General features: G+C 44.7%; 2 protein-coding genes across 7 annotated transcripts in view; one reads left to right on the top strand and one right to left on the bottom strand.

Moving 5' to 3' along the window:
• The window catches only part of VMP1 (vacuole membrane protein 1), a 68,938-nt gene extending 52,246 nt beyond the window's left edge, over positions 1 to 16,692 (bottom strand). For 2 of the 6 annotated variants that reach the window (XM_075113387.1, XM_075113393.1), the window contains exons 1-6: positions 16,582 to 16,692; positions 12,097 to 12,228; positions 7,725 to 7,826; positions 5,277 to 5,412; positions 2,807 to 2,897; positions 489 to 599 (exon numbers count right to left, since the gene is read on the bottom strand). In XM_075113387.1, the coding sequence (XP_074969488.1) occupies positions 489 to 599; positions 2,807 to 2,897; positions 5,277 to 5,412; positions 7,725 to 7,800 (414 nt within the window). In that variant the 5' untranslated portion in view covers positions 7,801 to 7,826; positions 12,097 to 12,228; positions 16,582 to 16,692. Of the gene's footprint in view, positions 1 to 488; positions 600 to 2,806; positions 2,898 to 5,276; positions 5,413 to 7,724; positions 7,827 to 8,250; positions 8,351 to 12,096; positions 12,229 to 15,593; positions 15,903 to 16,581 lie in introns of those variants that run through there. The other 4 variants (XM_075113388.1, XM_075113389.1, XM_075113391.1 and 1 more) reach the window with 4 other exon arrangements.
• Positions 16,693 to 16,705: 13 nt separating this feature from the next.
• Positions 16,706 to 18,342, top strand: PTRH2 (peptidyl-tRNA hydrolase 2). Its single transcript, XM_075113397.1, has 2 exons — positions 16,706 to 16,812; positions 17,682 to 18,342. The coding sequence occupies exon 2, from the start codon at positions 17,701 to 17,703 to the stop codon at positions 18,217 to 18,219; it is 519 nt and encodes a 172-aa protein (XP_074969498.1). The 5' UTR covers positions 16,706 to 16,812; positions 17,682 to 17,700; the 3' UTR covers positions 18,220 to 18,342.

Raw genomic sequence — 18,342 nt, 5'->3', positions numbered from 1 at the left:
ATCATTGTGGACAATCATTTTTCTTGCTATTATTTTCAAAGCAAAATTAATACAGACTGAACTTTAAAATAGCTGCCTATTTCAGCTGTTTCTGCTAGAAAAATTATCACTTTAAGTTACTTAGGAGTGTGCTGAAAAATTTTAAATGGAAACATTTGAGCTGCACACACTAGCAAACGTTTCATTAAATCAGGAAATTGGAGGATAGAGCTTGCAGATTTTGACTCATTGTTTCAAAGCGAAGATTAACAGCAGGCTAATACCTAGAGTTCAACAAACATGTAGCATACAAACTACAAAACAAGGTTATGCAGTATAGAATATGAATAACATTCACTAAAGCCCAGAAGCATTACACTAAGTGTTTATTTTCCTTCAGAAGTACTTAACATTTAGGATTTATGCAATACTCTTTATTCATATATTTTAAAACATGCAGCAATTAAACTACTTGATTCGGAAAGAACATGGTATGGAAATATCCTTACCAAATAGAGCAGAAAGGTGTGGAGACCTGTTCCAAGTCCAACAGAGGACAGAATGCCTAATCCTACCCAGTAGGCACACCAGAAGAACTTTTTCTCCATATACCGCACATACTGAAAAAGAAAAGTCACAAAAGAAAAAAAAAAAAACAGGAATGGTGATGCCTCCTAGGGAAAAAAGTTAAAGCTACAAACTAACACAGATAGTTACCTGGATTACAATAACTGAAATAGAATCCCAGGTATTTCTATTTGTAATTTATTACAGTTACAGCACAGACACGTACAGAAAATAGTGCGCTTTCAAGGGAAAAGCCCACACGCCTTAGAACCAGCAAGTTTCCAAGGAGACAGATGAAAAATTCAGGCTCAAGAGAAGGGTGTTGAAATCCAGAACAGGCATATTAGGTGTGAGCAGTGAGCAGCAAGCCCCAGACAGCACCTACTGGAGCCCAAGCAGTGAGCGGGCAGCTCAGGGGATTGCCTGAACAGATTAGATAAAGGAATAGAACTAACTGCACTCTCAGCCCGATGAATGCTTCACCTCAGACCAGCGAGTAACCAGGTTTGTTACTTTTAAGAGAAGACTAAAACCTTGGTTGTGTGTTGCACGCATAAGTGAGGGGATATGAGAAAGTCTTGGCGAATTCTGGACATAAAAAGTCCAGCTGGGTACACTGGGGAACGGGAAGCGGCGTCTCCCTCACTGCCACGAGAGCAATACTAAGAGGATGAGCCAGGCCATCGACTTGTCTGTACCACAGCCCCAAGAAGAGGTGCCATTTTACACCATCCATGGGCCAACAGCACCCAGATGAAGTTTACCAGTCTTAATGAGGTTTCAACCTGCCAGGGTGTAAAAAAAGTGTCCTGAAAACAGCAAGTGGAAAATCACAAACACACTTCACTATTCTGAGTATGCTTTAGGAAGAAAGTGGCTCATACTCAAGTGTACGTTGATACGCACGCAGATAGGCAGAGGTGCTAGCAGGACACGGACTGTAAGGAAGGAGCTCTGGAGGAAGGGGGATGGACAGATACCTGCTGGCACACGTGACTGACGCCCCCAGAACGGAGAGCTCCAGGCACTGGCTGGACCCTGCAGGGCACGCTCCCCTCGCCAGCCCCAGGGGCACAGCTTTGCTCCCAGCGGGCTCAGGGAAACCTTGAGCAGCGCTGCTCTGCCAAGCCTTGGCACAGCACAGGCCCAGCAGCCAGCGCCTCAACACCAGTTTGCAAGAGCCATCTAGTGGCAAATGGTGCGTGCATCACGCTCTGGCCTTCATGCTCACAAGGCCACCAACCGGGGCAGATTTTAATGAAGCAGGTGTTTGTCCCACCGATCTACCACCTTGCTCTGCGGGTAAGTGCTTAGGGCTGAAGCATGGGATTGAGTGAGCGAGAATGCAGTAAGCTGAAGCAACTTATTTCACTGCATTTCCAGACCCATCCTGGGAAGCCAGGACTCCTGTTCCAGACCTGCATGTCCCTCAGGGAGCCACTGACACATCAGAGCAGTATGGATGGGTGTAAGCAAGTTCTCTGAAACTGGGAACCTGCTGATTTCAGAGTCAGAGCAGTAAGATGATTCAGTTGCACAAGGAAATGATCTGCAGGGTTTAAAAAGGGCCGTCTGCCCTCAGGGAAAATCTGAAACTCAAGGAGAAATGGGGAAAGGAAAGGTGTAGATAACACCATCATCTTATGCTTAAGCAATGGCTTACACTTCAAGTGACACAAAAGCATCAGTCTTAGAAACTTTCTTGTGCTTTGGAGTAAACGAAAACAACCATTTTAAAACAATGGAGGTGTAAGAAGCATTGCAGAGACAGATTTGAACGATGAAACCATTTTATGCAAAGATATATGCCTATCCCAGCATGCGACAGGGGTCAGGAGACCCTTCTACAGCAGCAGAAGAAACATTTCTCAGGAATCACAAAGTTCTATCACGACTCAGCTTAACATTATATCTCAAGAGCTCACACCACTATTAAAAGCTTGTTAACATGTTAACAGCAGATGAGAAGGAGCGCTGCTGCATCAGAGGTGCTTTTCCAGGAACAGCTGAGAAGTGGAACACCCACAGATGCAACAGAACAGGTCAAATGATACAGCTGATCATTCTGCATCTCCAAAACACAACTCATCCGTACACAAAAGAGGAGTCAGGACATGAGATACAAATATCCTTAGCAAGGAGGAGTTCAGAAGATACATTACAATTTCATGAAGACCCCATTCAATTCCCAGGACATCTACTTTAGCACAAGGACAGGAATTTATTAGTCATTAAGGAAAGTAACTTGAAAACCTCGTACCTGTTGATGTGTTCCTTCAATGTAATACGTAGCTGTAAGCACTGCAAGCGTCAGTAAAAAAGACACCAAGATACTTCGCCGATGCCACAATCTTAAAAGACAAACGGCAATTAGGGTTTTATATAGTTTAGCATGCATTTCAAAGTAACTTAGTTATCCCTGTAGACTGGGTCTGCGTGGAAGTAGTCAGCAGGGACAATGGCAGCTGAAGAGTTTGCTATTATAAAAAGCATAAACCTCCCAAGAAAACAACTGGGGAGCCTTTATTATTTATGGAAAAATCTCTACTTCACTGTCAGCGAGAAGTAAGATCAAAGTTCAGCCATGCATATTTCTTTTTAAATAAATAAAAACAAAAGTAACTGTCTGAAAACAAACAATCAGAAAACAAATATTCAGCCTCTGCAGCCAAGAGTCCCTCAGACACAGGGCCACGAACAACATCCGTGGTTAAGCAAAGTGCAAGGCAGGCGCTGCGCTGGCCCTGGGCAAGGGGCGAGCTGTGGGAGGAATACAGAGGCGCTAATTTCAAACTCTGTGCCGGTGGGTGGAACCACAGTGGCAGTAAGGGGGACAAATCTCTATACTGCTTTGGTTCCCCGATCATTTGAAATTAATATCTCATAACAGCTCCAAGTTTAATAAATACATTTTAGCTAATTATAAAGCATTAGGAAGCTACTACAGTAAGGGGGAAAAAGTGTTTTCCTGTGCCATTTGCCTTCTGAGCCTGTTCAGTTTTACATACACATTCTGCCTGATGTATATGCTGCCACACACAGATCAGCAAATACATTTACTATTTTCTCAGAAACACTATTATACTGTCACCTAATGATATAAAAAAGCAAGTGCTAGCATCACTTAATCTCAGACATGAAACAGCAAACTGTGAACATAACTTATCTGTTTAGACAGAAAAAGATAGAAATGAGACATGTAGTACAGGAAAACGGGAATGTTTCATATCAAACAAGCTGAAAGAAATCTCACTTTTCTTAATTTTAAAGTAATTTGTGCTGCTTATATTAATATGAGAATTGGATTTTCAAGTAATTGTCAGCATTTAACTCACAATTTATTCAAGTGGAACACAGGATACCATTAGGAGTCAATCTGAGGTCTCAATAGCTTATAATAGTGTTATTTTCTGTATATATATTGTCAAGCTAGTGCTAGACAACATAGACGTGCTGCACAACAGGGGATGCAAGTGCTATCTGTAACAAAATTTGACATCTAAGCAGCCAGGTAGTAGTCAGCTTAAAATAAGACCTCAAATATTACTTCTGCTGGGTTTAAATAAGTGCTTGGAGGTTTGTCAGAAATGGCTAACGTAAAACCCAACAAAACAGTTCTCAAAGAAGCAAATCCTCTTGACAGCTGAAAGAACACACATAGTAAAATCAGTAGGTTTTGGGATTAGATTTTTTTTTTTGGGGGAGTGGGGTGGTGGTGTGTAAAAGGGGACTAAGACTAAACTACATCAACCCGGTACTTTTCATACACATAATTTCAGAAGATCCAAATGGAAAACAGCAGCTTCTCTCAATGGAGCTGAGGCATCAGCACCTCAAACCTAGCCCAGAAGGGTCAATGACCAAAGCCCGTTATCACCAACCTCAGCTCACTCTGCAAAGGAGCAGTGCAACAGCTGGAATCACCCAAGGTGATACTAGATCCTATCTTCTGACTGGGAGAGCAATTGTAAACTTAATCCCAAACACAAGAGATTCCAGTTACCAACACAAGCCCCAGGATGGCTGCTACTCTTGGCTTCTTCAGTTGCCCATGTTTGCCTTTTGGCTCTCTAAACCCTCTCAAGCCTAGTGGGTTAAGAAATAGCTATGCATTTCAGCATTAGTAGGGGATGTTAAAACTGCTACTTCCAAGTTTTCTAACTGGAATGAAAGCCCATTTTATCCAGCGTGTAAATAACACTTAGGGAAAGAGCTTCAATAAATCATTTCCTGCTGTGAAAGGGACCATGTAGCTTATAAGCAAAGTCCTCTTTGCAGCATCATAAACATCACTAAGTTCCACGTAACCCTGAACCCTGCCCTAGCTGAGCTGTTTGAAGGTCATTCAGCAACACTGACATATACATTAATAGATCTGTACTTAACACTGCAGTCGTAAGTATAATATCTCTTCCTTAAGGATCCCAAAACACTGTCTCGCTCCTTCAAATTGGAATGTTCAGCTCTTCAGAAAGGAAGTTTGCAATTTTCTTCCATTGACACCTTACTGTGTTTGCACTTATGGAATATAAGGCAGAAGGCTGAGCCCACAGCTAGAAGTGTGGTGTGTTCCAGGAGCCACCTTTAAGGTACAAAAATACTTATGTTTTCTGAAAGAAGAATTTTAAAGTTGTGAATCATCAGGCAAAGCAAGATGTCAGAATGACCTACTGAATCAAAGCATAGGTTTCCCCAAAATGCTTAGTAGAAGTTAAAGAAATGATCTTTACTTTATGGTCCATTCCTTCAAGTTTATTAGAGTTTCCAGGAAAAAATACTGCAAGGTAACAAGCGGTTGTCTCCACAGTACAATATTCAACCTCTCTTCTCGGTCCCTTCGCTTCCGTTCACTCAACAAAGAGGAATCTGCAAATGAAAAGCAACAGAGGTGTAAAAGCACAGGCTGACAGCTCAGGTTCCATCCCAGCCAAAAACATCCTGACTTTTTTTTAATTTTTTGCTTTGTTAGGAAGTTCGTGTGGGCTCCGACTCATCTTTTCCACTCATCACAAAGCATTTGCTCTGAGGGCGTCAGAAACCAGGCGACCTCCAGCGAAGGAAGTAAGGTGGCTTTTTTCCCCTCCATGTAGCTGACAACCATTCAAGAATCTAATTGGCCCAGGGTGCAAAAAGTCTGGCGTATCTATTAGCCTTTACGCAAGGTACTGCGCTACTGGTCACAAACAAGCTAATACATTAGGTCAAATGCGACCCTATCGCCCACTACAGAGACCACATGTCACTTTGATCTTCTGAATTTGGTTCTCTTCCAAAGCTATTCTCAGACTTCTCCAATCGAACTAGATTGAATTACGTGTGCTCTTTACACACATCAGTCACCATGTAACTGGATAACAGCATCTACCCTCCCAGTCAGGACCCTCAGGCATGGTAAGCCTTGCCATGCTGTTTAGCTCCTCCAAAATGAGCCCAGTGGATGGGAAGTGCTGCCATGACAAGGACCTGCCTTTATCCCGCAGCCCTTTGCTAACTGACACTACACGTTTGGTTGTTTTTAACTGCAGTGATTTGGTTATAATGCAGAGCTCCACACTGCTGCAACACCAGTCACTGCACGCTCCCATACAAGTATAGAAGAAAGGTTCTTCTAATAAATATATCATTTTGTGCTTACAATGCAGTCAAGGTTAATAAAAGCCCAAGCTATTTTTTGGATGAGAATGGCTTGTTCAAAGGTTGCCAAGCTTATGAGCTGTAATAATTAAGCTTTTGAAGAAAATCAATTCTGAAATTAGAAAAAAATATCACAAAACAATGAAAAAAATAAACAGAAATAACTCTTGCATCCAGACGTCAAACTTGTTTAAACATCACTTACTACACAAAGTCAAAACATATGTATTCTGTTTTGCATATATTTAAAGCATGGCAATAATATTCATAAATTTTAAATTTGCAAAAAGCTGTTGCATTTAAAGCATTAATCTAATCTGAATCCCCAGCATATCGTAACTCAAGATGTATTGCTTCAGTCTTATTCTAGTAATTGAAACATGCTGCCTTATCAGATGCTAATATTTACATAGAAATTGCACCCCTCATTGGTCACAGAGCCCATTTAATTTTGTATTCTTTAGCTGTAAGCATCAGTTGCTTTAGACGAACTAACAGAAATCCTACAATGGCAAATACTGGATAACATCCACATTCCCTCAGAGTTACAGAGTAATTTAAGCCTGTAAGTAAAAGGCTTTGATTTGTTCCATACATACACAGTTTCTTTTTAAATCTTGCCACATTCGTTGCATCAAGAATTTGTTCTCTTTTTTTCCCCTTAATATTTCTAATAAAAAAATGCTTCAACCTTGTTTTTTGACTGTTTTTAGTCAAGGTCGCAAAACACAATGGTGTAGGACCACATACAACTTGAGAAATCACTTGGTTACAAAACTTAAATATGGAACTGGCACATTCAAAGCTGACAGGAAAAACTAAAGTGATGATCATTCTATGCTATACTACGCAGCACAGATAATTCAGTGACCCAGGCTCTTCATTAAGCATCTTCAGGTTATTTTCACAAATCCTAAACATAAACTCAAGCCTACTTCAGACATACCAGTGGGGAAAACAGAGGCAAGGCAGGACATGAAGTAGTTAACTGTTCTGTTAGTAATTTACCGTTGAAACTGATTAATTTGAGTGAAGTTAAATGTAGACAGAAAAACTAGAAATTGGAAGACTAATAACTGGATTTCTCCCAGAGTAAACCAGATTTTTATTACCAAGTACAAACTTTTCAGTGCCAAAGGGTGGGGCTGCATAGCCTGACTTCTACCGCCACGTATCTGCCAACATGGTTTAGTTTTTTCAGCTCAGTCCTGTTGCAGCCCCTGTCAGCTTCAGGGACCCAAGTCAGCTTTACAGGGCTCACACGCGTGTGAACTACAGAATAAGAACTTTGGAGGGAGAAAAAAGTGTAAGAGAAAACTGAATGGAAATACACGGCATAAAACTATTCTGAGGCTTTACAATACATAAAGCCTCTAGACTCGAGATTGAGAGACGACTGAAGTTTCCAAGATTGCTTCAGGCATTGAGGCCCTCTGCGTTACCCGGGCATGAAGTGCACCAATGTAAATTCCCTTCAAGTATTGCACTGGCCGTTTTACACACCAAGCTGACCAGCTGAGCGCAGCACCTCATTTTCCACCTACCTGTAAAGTTTCCATTGTGCTGTTCTTTGATCATTCCTATGCGTCTCTGGTCACAATCTGTTCCATTCTCTGCCATTTCATAGATCAGTCACGTATGGGGATCTATCAGCAGGACAAAAACAAAGAGCATAATGTCTCCATGTCTGGTTAGAAGACTCCATTTACCCCACGGTCAAAGTATACAGGCAAACATCCAGCAGTTCTCTAGACCAACAGCTATCCTGCATTACACCATTAAAAGGGAGAAAGTGATTCAATTCCCACAATGGCAAAGATTAAAACATTTCACCTACATAAATCTAATTTTTTCACTTAAATGACAAAACTCCCTCACTTCTAACAACTGAAAAAAAGCTTGTTAAACAGTCCCTTCTACTCATCAGCCCACTGTTTGGGCTCCAGAAGCAGCAGACCTTCATACAGGCCTCAGTTCAATCCTGAGAGAGAAGCACTTAGTATTTGATTCTCATATTAGAAAGATCTATTCTGCCACTAAGCTTCCAGGTAGTTAAGTGTGCAAACAGACCTCAAAAACATCACGACCTAAAAAAGTAGCCCTCAAGACAGTAACTAAGATGCAGAACTGCATCTTGTGTTTTGCAGTCTAATATCTGTAACCAGAAAACGTAAACTCTTCAGTGGAGAAGAGCTCTCTGATGGAATGCTTTTTTGAGAAGTGTACATTCTGCCTGCTAGTTTAGCCTCTCTCTAGTGAGAGCAGCCTTAAAAAGTGCAAAAGAACAGCTGGGGTTTTCCTGATCGAGGAGAGCAAATAGTGCAGTAATTGGAAGCCAGCATAAATCAGAATGTTGCAAGAGCCCCTTCCCACCCCACCCCCCCCCCTTAAAAGAAGCCCCAAACTGAAATGCTGACAATTCTTATGCAATCAAACACAAAGTAGCCAGTCAGGCTCCTTGCTTTAAAGATTCTCTCTTGATTCTTAAAACAATTTCTGCAATTTTCTTTTGGAAAGAGAGTCCCACAGACCTAAAGCATCTTAGCTGCATTACATTTTTCCCTGTAAGCAAATATGATTTACAGTTTTTGATATGCTGCCTTTGTTGGAAAGAAAAGTAGTGCCATATTAAAATGACAGGTTATATAAGACTGTTTAGTGGAGGAAATTGAAGTTTTACAGAAAAAAAATACTTCCCCTTTGATTTATGTTAGGCTTAAGAGCCAAGCAGCAGCTCAGGTTTGGTAACAGGAGTGAGATCGCCCTTTTGATTCGGGCTGCAATGATTTTGCCAATTTTTTAAATAAAATGTTAAGATTTCAGGTGCTCCATCTGTTTAATATTTCCAGGGTTTCACAAGTCAGTTTTAGACAGAGGTTCTTCTGAACAGGTACAAACCTTGTGCCTTACCTGCAATACAGATAAAACTGCTAGCTAGAATGTGATTATTAAACAGGTTTTACTTAAAAACAATAGTCAAAAGTATCAAGGTCTTGGGAAGTCCTTCCCCCAACACCTCCTTTCAGAAATGAAACGCACAGAAATAGAAATGGGTCAGGTTAAACAAGCTAGCAGAAACTAATCTCTTCCACATTACAGTTTTTATTCTTTGAAACTTGGGCCCCAAGAACACCCAAACCACCAAGAAAATTAATAAAGCAGCTTTGCCAAAGTTTGCTCGTGAAAAATGCTGAAGGGCTCCATAGTCAGCCAAGGACAACAAAGGACTGACCTGCTGCAGTAAGAGCTCTACAGCATCATTCTGCAGTCATGTGCAATCAAAGGTTTGCTCTGAACTGCTAGTCAAACAGCAGAAACGCGAACCTCCTCCTCTCCTCAGATCAGTTCTACAGCAGCCTGACACCCTGGAGGTCGGGGGAGTCACACCAGTACTTGACTGAGGATAACTGGCCAGTTGCTACGGTGATAGAAGGATCAAATGTTTAACCATCTCCTAATTTCATTAGGACAGCAAGTCCCTGTAGATGGTGGGGGTTTCGTTTCTACTGACCGCACTTGCTTGTCATGCTCTTGTTTTTTACACATATAAATACATATTTATATATAGTCACAATATAAGCTTATATACACACATGTATATGTATATCACACACAAAGCACAAACTGCAGGGGAGAGTATTTAAATTGGGCATCCACAGTTAGGAGGCCTGATGTTCACAGAAATCTGCTTACGAAGCAAAAGCCATCAGAGCTGTTCTGCACACAGCCATGCTAAAAAAAATCATTCTGGTTTAGGGAACTTCAGTCACATTTTGTTGGCTTAAATATAACAAACATTAAAACAAAACAAAACAAATCTAAGTGGAAGCCACATGTTCCTCATTTTGAAGTTAATTCTTTTTCCTTGTGCAAATCCAGCCTTCAAAATCGAAGTCTCAATTGGTTTGGTCTCTGCTCAGCGTAATTACATTTCAATAAAGTTAATTTGCTGTAACACAAACTGCTCTCCATGTTTGATGCTAAAATCTAGGCTGTGCACAACACTCCCTCTCCATGAAGGGAATTCCACTGCAATTCGTTAAACATCTTACCAGCACGTAAAAATCATCAACCTCTAGAGATCTCAGGTGCGTCGTTATGGACATATTACAGCTTTCACAAGCTCAACTAGCAGAGCCAGTTTTACCCTGCCTGCTTGGAAAGGCACTAATCTGGGATTAGCTTTGCATAACGCTACCTCAAGTACACAAGTCAACGTTTACAGCAAAGCAGATAAATAATCTCCTTGCACACTTCTGTGGAGCAAATACTTGTTAAGAAGGTCTTAAAGTTCAAAAATTCTGCAGAAAAGCTCTGAAAACTTCTATTTAAGAATACTGGTTGACTAGGAGACTTGATACCTATCACATGGCAAGTCCGAATGAGCTGCAATTCAGAAACCAAACCCTTATTGGTTTCAGAAAAAACTCCTTGGTTTACCAAAGTCTAATTATACTTAAAGCATCTTAGCATAAGGAGCTGCAGGATGTGCATCCACAAAGCTCCGCTCTCTGATCTGTTGCTCTGTTTGACGCCTATTAGAATCACCAGTCCTGCACTAATGTCTCCCCATGGAGATTATTCAGAGTGGGAGACTGACCCAAAATGGAGTTACCCTTCATTAACAGAGTCCACGTACTCAAGTCTACACTAAATCCATGCTAGTTCACCACAGGAAATTAAATTCCACCTGCTAAACAGAACTTCGCTTCTTACGAATGATGAAAAAGACACAGAGCCCATATCTAAAAATAAATTTGCCTAATACATTGAGCAGTTACCAGCAAATATAAAAATAAACTATTTAAAAGACTGAGAAAAACAACTTTGAACAGTTTTTGTATCAGAGTCGCTTAGATCATTTGTTAGAGCTGTGCTTGCACAAGAACTTCATTGTAGGGCTGAACAAATAGCCCACAATACACTATTCAGCTTTAGTGCAAGCCATAACATTAAGTATAAAAAGACAATTATTCCTAGTCAAAATGTAAATTGGTCAACAAAAAGGGCTTATGGTAACTGTGACTGGCGCTTCACAGCATAAGTGAGACAAAGCATAACAAGCTATTAGAGCATGAGAACATAAAATTAGGCACTGCGATCTCTGCGCTCCGTAATCAGAGAAAAGGACAAAAGCCTCTTCTTTCTGAAGCTCTGAGGAAGCTGCTGAAGCACCCAAGCGTTGGGTGCGCTTACGTAAAAGGAAACAGTTTAATATACGGCAGTTGGGTGCTCACGCTCTCACACGGAGCAGCCGAATGGGGGCTCACGTTCTGTAACTAAGGATTTTTTGAGGACTCCTTTCCAATGTGCTGGGACAACTAGGAAGCTGTTAAACTATTTTAATATCACTGCTTTCCCAGACACTGTATCACTAACTCATACCACTTCTTAAAGAGACGTTGGAACCCTGACTCTCATCTCCGTCAAGGTTACTTGTCACACAGCTGCTAGAGCTAGATTTATAGCTGAGACCGTTTTGCTGATGTTTTCTCCCAGCCACCTTCGCAACACACCATTTCCAGTCTTTTATCATTTCTTGCATTTTAACCCACATGCTCCAGTCCTGCAGGTACCCTGCTCCTTCTTTCTCCCCAACTTTTCTGATAACCATTCCCTCTTTATCTACACCACTGTTCTTCAGTTACAGTAAGGACAACAAAAGATTAAAAACCAGACTTTCGCAGGTGGATCTCTAATCGCACTAGAACAGACAGCATTATACATCTGCAACATGGTTCTGTTTCAGTCATCAAATGCTCTACATAGGCAACAATTTACACAGGGAATAAGTTAACAGTTTCTTGGCAAAGTAACAGTCTGGAGAGCACCTTCCCTCAAAAGTCAAAGGCTGCCCGGCCCGTGAACACATTTAGGTAAAGGACGAGATCCGTCTTGAAGTGAAACTTTACATACCCTTTCAGCTCCGCACGACTATGTCACTCTTCGCTGCTTCTTCTGTATTCGAAGCCAGCAGAACAGATGCCTACGTCCTCAGCTCTGTAGACATTCAAGACCAAAGCGACTGCTCTTCCAAACCTCCTGTCCCTACAGAGTACGATAATACTGTTCATCATGTGATACAAAACTGACACAGTCCCTAACCTGAAGGTTAATAACTTTCCTAAAGATGATAGAAAACAGAAAAAGTAACTGCTTGATTTTTTTCCAGTCCTTTAACACTCAGGGGAAGCATTCAATTAAAATAAATTAGGACACATCTGAAAGACGTTCAAAATCTCAGCAGATTTAGCTATAATGGGTTACTTTGATATGAGTGCATTTATTCCCATACTAAAAATGTTTTTCTAACTAAAATAGTTTAATCCCTCAAAGGAAAAGTAATTCAGTTGAAGACCACAGGTTTCCGTTTTGTGGGTTATGCCTCTGTACACCAGACCTATTTTCCAATTCCTAGCAAAATACTATTTCAAAAAAGTCATCTGACAATTTAGAGTTAAAATTTCCACTTTTCCAAAAATACTTTGGGACATCTTTTAGGAAAGAATGATTTAATAGTATTGTAACATGAGTTTCAGGGATGCTGTGCGCTTTCTTTTGCAGTTGCTAAAAGTTTTGTCCCTGCCATTAAGGCCACATATATTAAACTGTTCTCCTGGCTGGATTTTTCTCAGGTGAAACATGAATATTGTCTGTGTAGATCCAGCAGTAGAATCAGGTGCTATAATAATACAGTAGAGTACAGAGTACAATATATAGATGAAAAGGCACGGAAGGTGGTAAGAAAAGCAAAATTCAGGTTGCTCAGGCCTTTCCTGCTGAAAAAGAAAAGCAATTTAAATTTAAGAAAGGAAACGGAAATAACCGGGAATGTAAACATTATCAGTGTAGCATCTCATGCTACAATGCAGATCGCAGACCAGCTCTGTGCTCCTTAGCTGCCAGCAGGCAGCAAGCCTGGGGTGGAGAGCACAGCCTGCAGAATGAGACTAATTCTCTGCTGCCTGGGACAATGCTCAACCAGCTGCTCAGAAAACCACATCAAGGTTATCAGAGAGGGTGAAACACGCTGCTGAGACGGTGACCTGAGGAGATCGCTGGAGACCTCCTTAGCATTACTGCTGTGCTGCTATGCTAACTTCAGTTTCCCAAGCGCCCAGCTCAATTATACCCAGATTTTGAATGGGACAGAATTATAACACACAGTACTTCATGCCCTCTCTCAAACCGAGACTTGGTGACAAGTACTACCGCAGCACTGATCAGTGCCACAACAACATACCTCACGGGGAGGGCACGTCACGTATGCCCAAGCAGCCCTCTCAGCAAAACAGATGATTTGGGAAGGCTGATACGAGCAGAAAGTCGTTGGAGTGAGGGGCCACACAACGTTGGAAAAAAAGACCATAACTTAATATTCAGGTGACTAAACAGACGCAGTATCTTTCACGCCCTCAGGTCCAGAGGCCTACACAGAAACCCACGCACATACTATCCACCAAGATGTTTGTCTTGCAGCCCTCAGACCGCATTCTGCCTTCAGAAGGTGGCAATCAAGCTCTCCGCTGTCAGCCTCCCTATGCTTCCAAAAGGCACAGAGGAAAGAAAGGTCATGGGAATTGTCACAGGATGATAACACATCCTGCACAAAAATGGTCCGCTAAAATTTGACTAGGAACGAATGACGAGTTTAAAAAATAAGAGTATAAACGCAGCCTTAAGAATCACCACCTCTGACTCCTCCAGCAGCTGGTGGAGAGTGGAGATTTGGTAGGAACTTTGTCTTTATCCTATCTCGTAAGAGCTGGGAGACAGTTTCCCCGCAAGAAGATGCTTGAACCCGCCCAGCTGTTATATCCAGGGTGCTTCTTCTCTAAGGGGAGGTACAGCAGAGATGAAAGGGAATAGACAGAAGTACCTAACAAACCCTGCAGAAAAAACAGTAGCTGAAACATGCTCCTGAGACAATAACGTCTGCTTGTCAGACATTAACAGCCTCTAACTGGAACCAGTTCAGGTTACACTATGGCTGCCTCGGCCACTCCGTGAGAATACACTGCCCATACAACGTGAATCAGAGAGGCTAATTCTGAGCCTTGTAAGAGAGAAATGTATTCTCTTAACAAGTTTGAAATACACTGAACACTGCCTGCCTCACTAATATCTTACTGTCTCCCGGGTCCACCCGATCAGTGCAGCACCAAAACCACCAACGTGCTGCCCTGGGACTAAGGTCCCAACCTGCTGTCGGAACACAAAAAGGTTAGTGTTGCAACAGCTTCAAGGCCGTGCTCTTTGTTCTCATGGAACAGCAAAGTCCATCCAACTCAGACTTCTCCACAAGTAACAGAAGTTAAAGTTCTAACTTTCAGATAACAACGCGCTTCCCATCACCACTATACCGGAAGAACTGGCCTACTCTTACTACACATCAGGAGCCATAGTTTTTTGTTTTAAAAGCAAAGTTTAAGAAATAAAAGGAGATCTCAAAATATGCTCTAATTACATGTAATGCTCTAAGGAGAGGCATTCACAAGGTGTAGTCAGAAACAGTTATGACATTCAAGAGATATTCAAAGACAACCGCAGAGAAAAAAAGCTTTAAGATGGAAACAGCGCAGGCATTCCAGCTAAGAGGCTTGATCCCAGTGTACTCACCTTCCTCATTGCTACTACCCACTTAAAAGCTACTAAGTCTCCTCCTCTCCTTTCCCACAGAAACTGTAAGTACCACTGATTTCAGCTGTTAAGTAGGACGAGAAGCTTAGCTCAAATTAACAAGTAGCGCTCACCTCCCATTGCACAACTGGAAACGTGTTTTTTCAAACTCTCATCTAAAAACATGGGATGAAGCAATCATTACAACTATCATTACAAGCAATAAGGAATAAAGAAAAGTGCGTCTCATGCTGCAGAAATAATGGATTGAAAGAAAGAGGACTGACATAGTGAAGCCCATTTCAATAGGTAAATTAATGCATTAAGAAGAGCTTATATATGCAATCGTACGGTAAGGCGGTATAAAGCACAAGAACCCCCAGTCAACCTATCTGGCAGGAAATGGGGTGAAACAACCTTAGAAGAGCAGAAGTCCTAACAGTAAAACAGCACCAGAAGCCACTGCTCAAACAAAATTCATATGCTCCAAGGCATAAAAGAGTAATATCACACTCTCTCCACCTCAGAGCGCTCAACCCATATTATTAACCTTAACTAAACCAGGATACCCACTTGTTGGTGATCACACAGCAGAGACAACAAGGACAGGAGAGGACCCTGAAGGAATGTCGTATGTGCAGTTCGAAGCGGATAACCTGGATTCACAGCATTTCATAGATAAACAGCCACCAAACAAACAAACTTACCACCCCTGCCCTCAGGTCACCTACACAACTCGCCAAACATCTAAGAGGCAAAACTGGAACGAAACAGGAAACTCACTCCTTTATTACCTTCTGTACTCACTAGAGGACATTGGCCAGAGAACAGAAGAACAGACAAACCCATCTAGGTGCTTAACTTTCGTCAGCAGACGTGAGTCATTAAGACTGTTCCCGGGTTTGGGCCTATCCATGCAAGTCCATAAGCCAAGCGGCAGCCGCTAGGAACCAGGAGCGCTGGCGTGAGGCAGAGGATGCAGTTGCAGCCCAGCTAGGGGATCGCAACACATTTCTGCTGGAGAAGCAGACAGAGACCATCGGATTCCGACTCCCTTGCAGCTGGAAGGATGAATTTCTCCCTGTGTCATCAGGCTTCCTCCCCTGGGCCAAAGCAGGGCGATTCTACCACACCAGTTGTGGGGTTTTGTCCGGCGAGGCATGAAGCGTCCCGAGTGGAGCCGGTGTCCCGTGGGACGGGGAATGGGTTGGCAGCAGCAGAGCCGCGGCCCTGAACACGGTGCGGAGCGGCCTCCGCACCTCCAGCGGCTCGGGGAAGCCTCTCGGCTCTCCACCTCCCGGCCTCCCTCACCCCGCAGCGCTCTGCCCGCGGCCGCCTCCCGCCTGCAGCTTCTCCGCACCGGGCCGGGCTTCTCCCGCCGCCCCCCGCGGCCCCAGGCTCGCACAACACCGACATCGCGGGCCCTCGGAGGGTCGCGGTGCCCTGGGACGCCGCCGCCCCGCCTGCCGGCTCTCCCGCCCCCCTGAAGGCCTCCCCCCGCCGCCCCGCCCCGCCGCGGGGCCGGACCGCCGCTGGGCTGCCCCACCGCCAGGCCGCCGGTGTCACCGCGAGGACACCGGGAGGGGAGGAGGGGGCGGCGGCGCCGGGGCCAGCCGGGAGGGGAGCGGCCGCGGGCTCGGTGCTGAGGGGGCGGGATGGGGGACGCGGTGCCGCTGAGGGGACGGCCGCGCGGACGCCCCCCCCTTCCTGGGGAAGGCCCTGCGGCGACCCAGCCAGGCCAAGCCAAGCTCAGCCGAGCCGACCCCTCGGCCACACACTCACCCCACTCCGCGCCGGTAGCTCCCACTAGGCCCGGGCCAACCCGGAAATGGGGGCGGGGCCAAATCCGGGCCTTCCCGCCCACCGCGCGCGTCACTTCCTGTGAGCCTCACGGCTAACCCCACCCTATTCGCGACCGGCGGTCAGCTCTTATTCCGCCCCTCCCGGCCACGCCCTGGTGGCGTCACTTCCGAGCGACGGCGGAGCGTCAGCGGCCTGGTGGGCGCGTGGCAGGTAAGCGGCGGGACGAGCTCAAGGGTCCGTTTTCACGTGTGATTTTTAACAAAACTTGCGGGCTTTTCTCTCTTCGTTCTGCTCCCCGAGTTGAAGCCCGTCACCGATAAGTTGTGCACCGTCACCGGTGACGCGTTTGCGAGTAGAAAGCCGTCACTGGGAGCGCAGGGGACCGCGCACCGAGGAAGGCGCCTCTGAACAGCCTTTCCCAGGGCACGAGGATGGGCCCCCTCCTATCAAACGCCGCCCCCGCACAGCCCCGTGCGCGCTCACGGGGTGAAAATCCCGGAAGGGACCTTTGGAGCTCACCCCGGTGCTAGAGCAGGCACCCCCAGAGCAGGGGCACAGGGCCGCGTCCAGGCGGGGGGTGAATGTCTCCAGGGAAGGGACCCCACAGCCTCTCTGGGCAGCCTGTGCCCCTGCTCTGGCACCCGCACAGGGAAGGGGTTTGTCCTCACGTTCAGGGGGAACTTCCCGTGTTCCAGCTTGTGCCCGTTGCCCCTTGGCCTGGCGTTGGGCACCACTGAAAAGAGTCCGGCCCATCCTCCTGACACCCACCCCTCAGATATTTCTAAGCATTGATGAGATTCCCCCCTCAGCCTTCTCTTCTCCAGGCTGAACAGACCCAGGTCTCTCAGCCTTTCCTCACAAGGGAGATGCTCCAGCCCCTGATCATCTTGGCAGCTCTCCCCTGGACTCTCTCCAGCTGTTCCCTGTCCTTCTTGAACTGGGGGGCCCAGAACTGGACGCAGCACTCCAAATGTGGCCTCACTGGGGCAGAGCAAAGGGGGAGGATAACCTCCCTCGCCCTGCTGGCCACACTCCTTTTGTGCCTCGAGCAAACCCTGTCTTTCCCCCCCCTTTCACAGCCAGTCTCCAAAATCCCCTATGGATTATCTCTCCAAACCTGGGCTCCTCAGCGTCATCGCTGGCATCGCGTGCGGAGTGTGCCTGGGATGGGGCATTCGCGGGAGGTTTTTAAGGCAGCCCAAAGCCAGAATGACCTCACCTGCGAACAGCCTGGGGAGCAAAGCTGACATCATGGGAGAGTCCGGTGAGTTCAAGATGGTGCTGATTGTCCGCAATGATTTGAAGATGGGAAAGGGTAAAGTAGCAGCACAGTGTTCCCATGCTGCTGTTTCTGCCTACAAGCAAGTTCAGAGAAGAAATCCTGACCTCCTCAAACAGTGGGAGTACTGTGGGCAACCAAAAGTGGTCCTCAAAGCTCCTGATGAAGAGACTCTGCTCCAACTCCTGGCTGAAGCCAAACACCTCGGACTGACTGTGAGCTTAATTCAGGATGCGGGTCGTACCCAGATAGCTCCAGGCTCCCAGACTGTCCTGGGCATTGGGCCAGGACCAGCTGACATAGTAGATAAAGTTTCTGGTCACCTAAAACTCTTCTAAACAGGGGACCAAAGAAAGCTGGATGCATTGGTATATATCAGTACTGAAGGGATAAAATCCAGGTTTTGTGAATTTTTCCGTATGTTATCTCAGTATAAATAAAGTAACTGCATTTTTTTAAGA

Source organism: Phalacrocorax aristotelis, chromosome 18 (assembly GCF_949628215.1).
Source record: "Phalacrocorax aristotelis chromosome 18, bGulAri2.1, whole genome shotgun sequence".
NCBI classification, from domain to species: domain Eukaryota; kingdom Metazoa; phylum Chordata; class Aves; order Suliformes; family Phalacrocoracidae; genus Phalacrocorax; species Phalacrocorax aristotelis.
The sequence above is the reverse complement of the archived record's forward strand: the minus strand, read 5'-3'. Positions and strand labels throughout refer to the sequence as shown.

Excerpts from the sequence above, each read along its gene's own strand:
- PTRH2 (XM_075113397.1), top strand. The coding sequence starts at position 17,701 with ATGGATTATCTCTCCAAACCTGGGCTCCTCAGCGTCATCGCTGGCATC.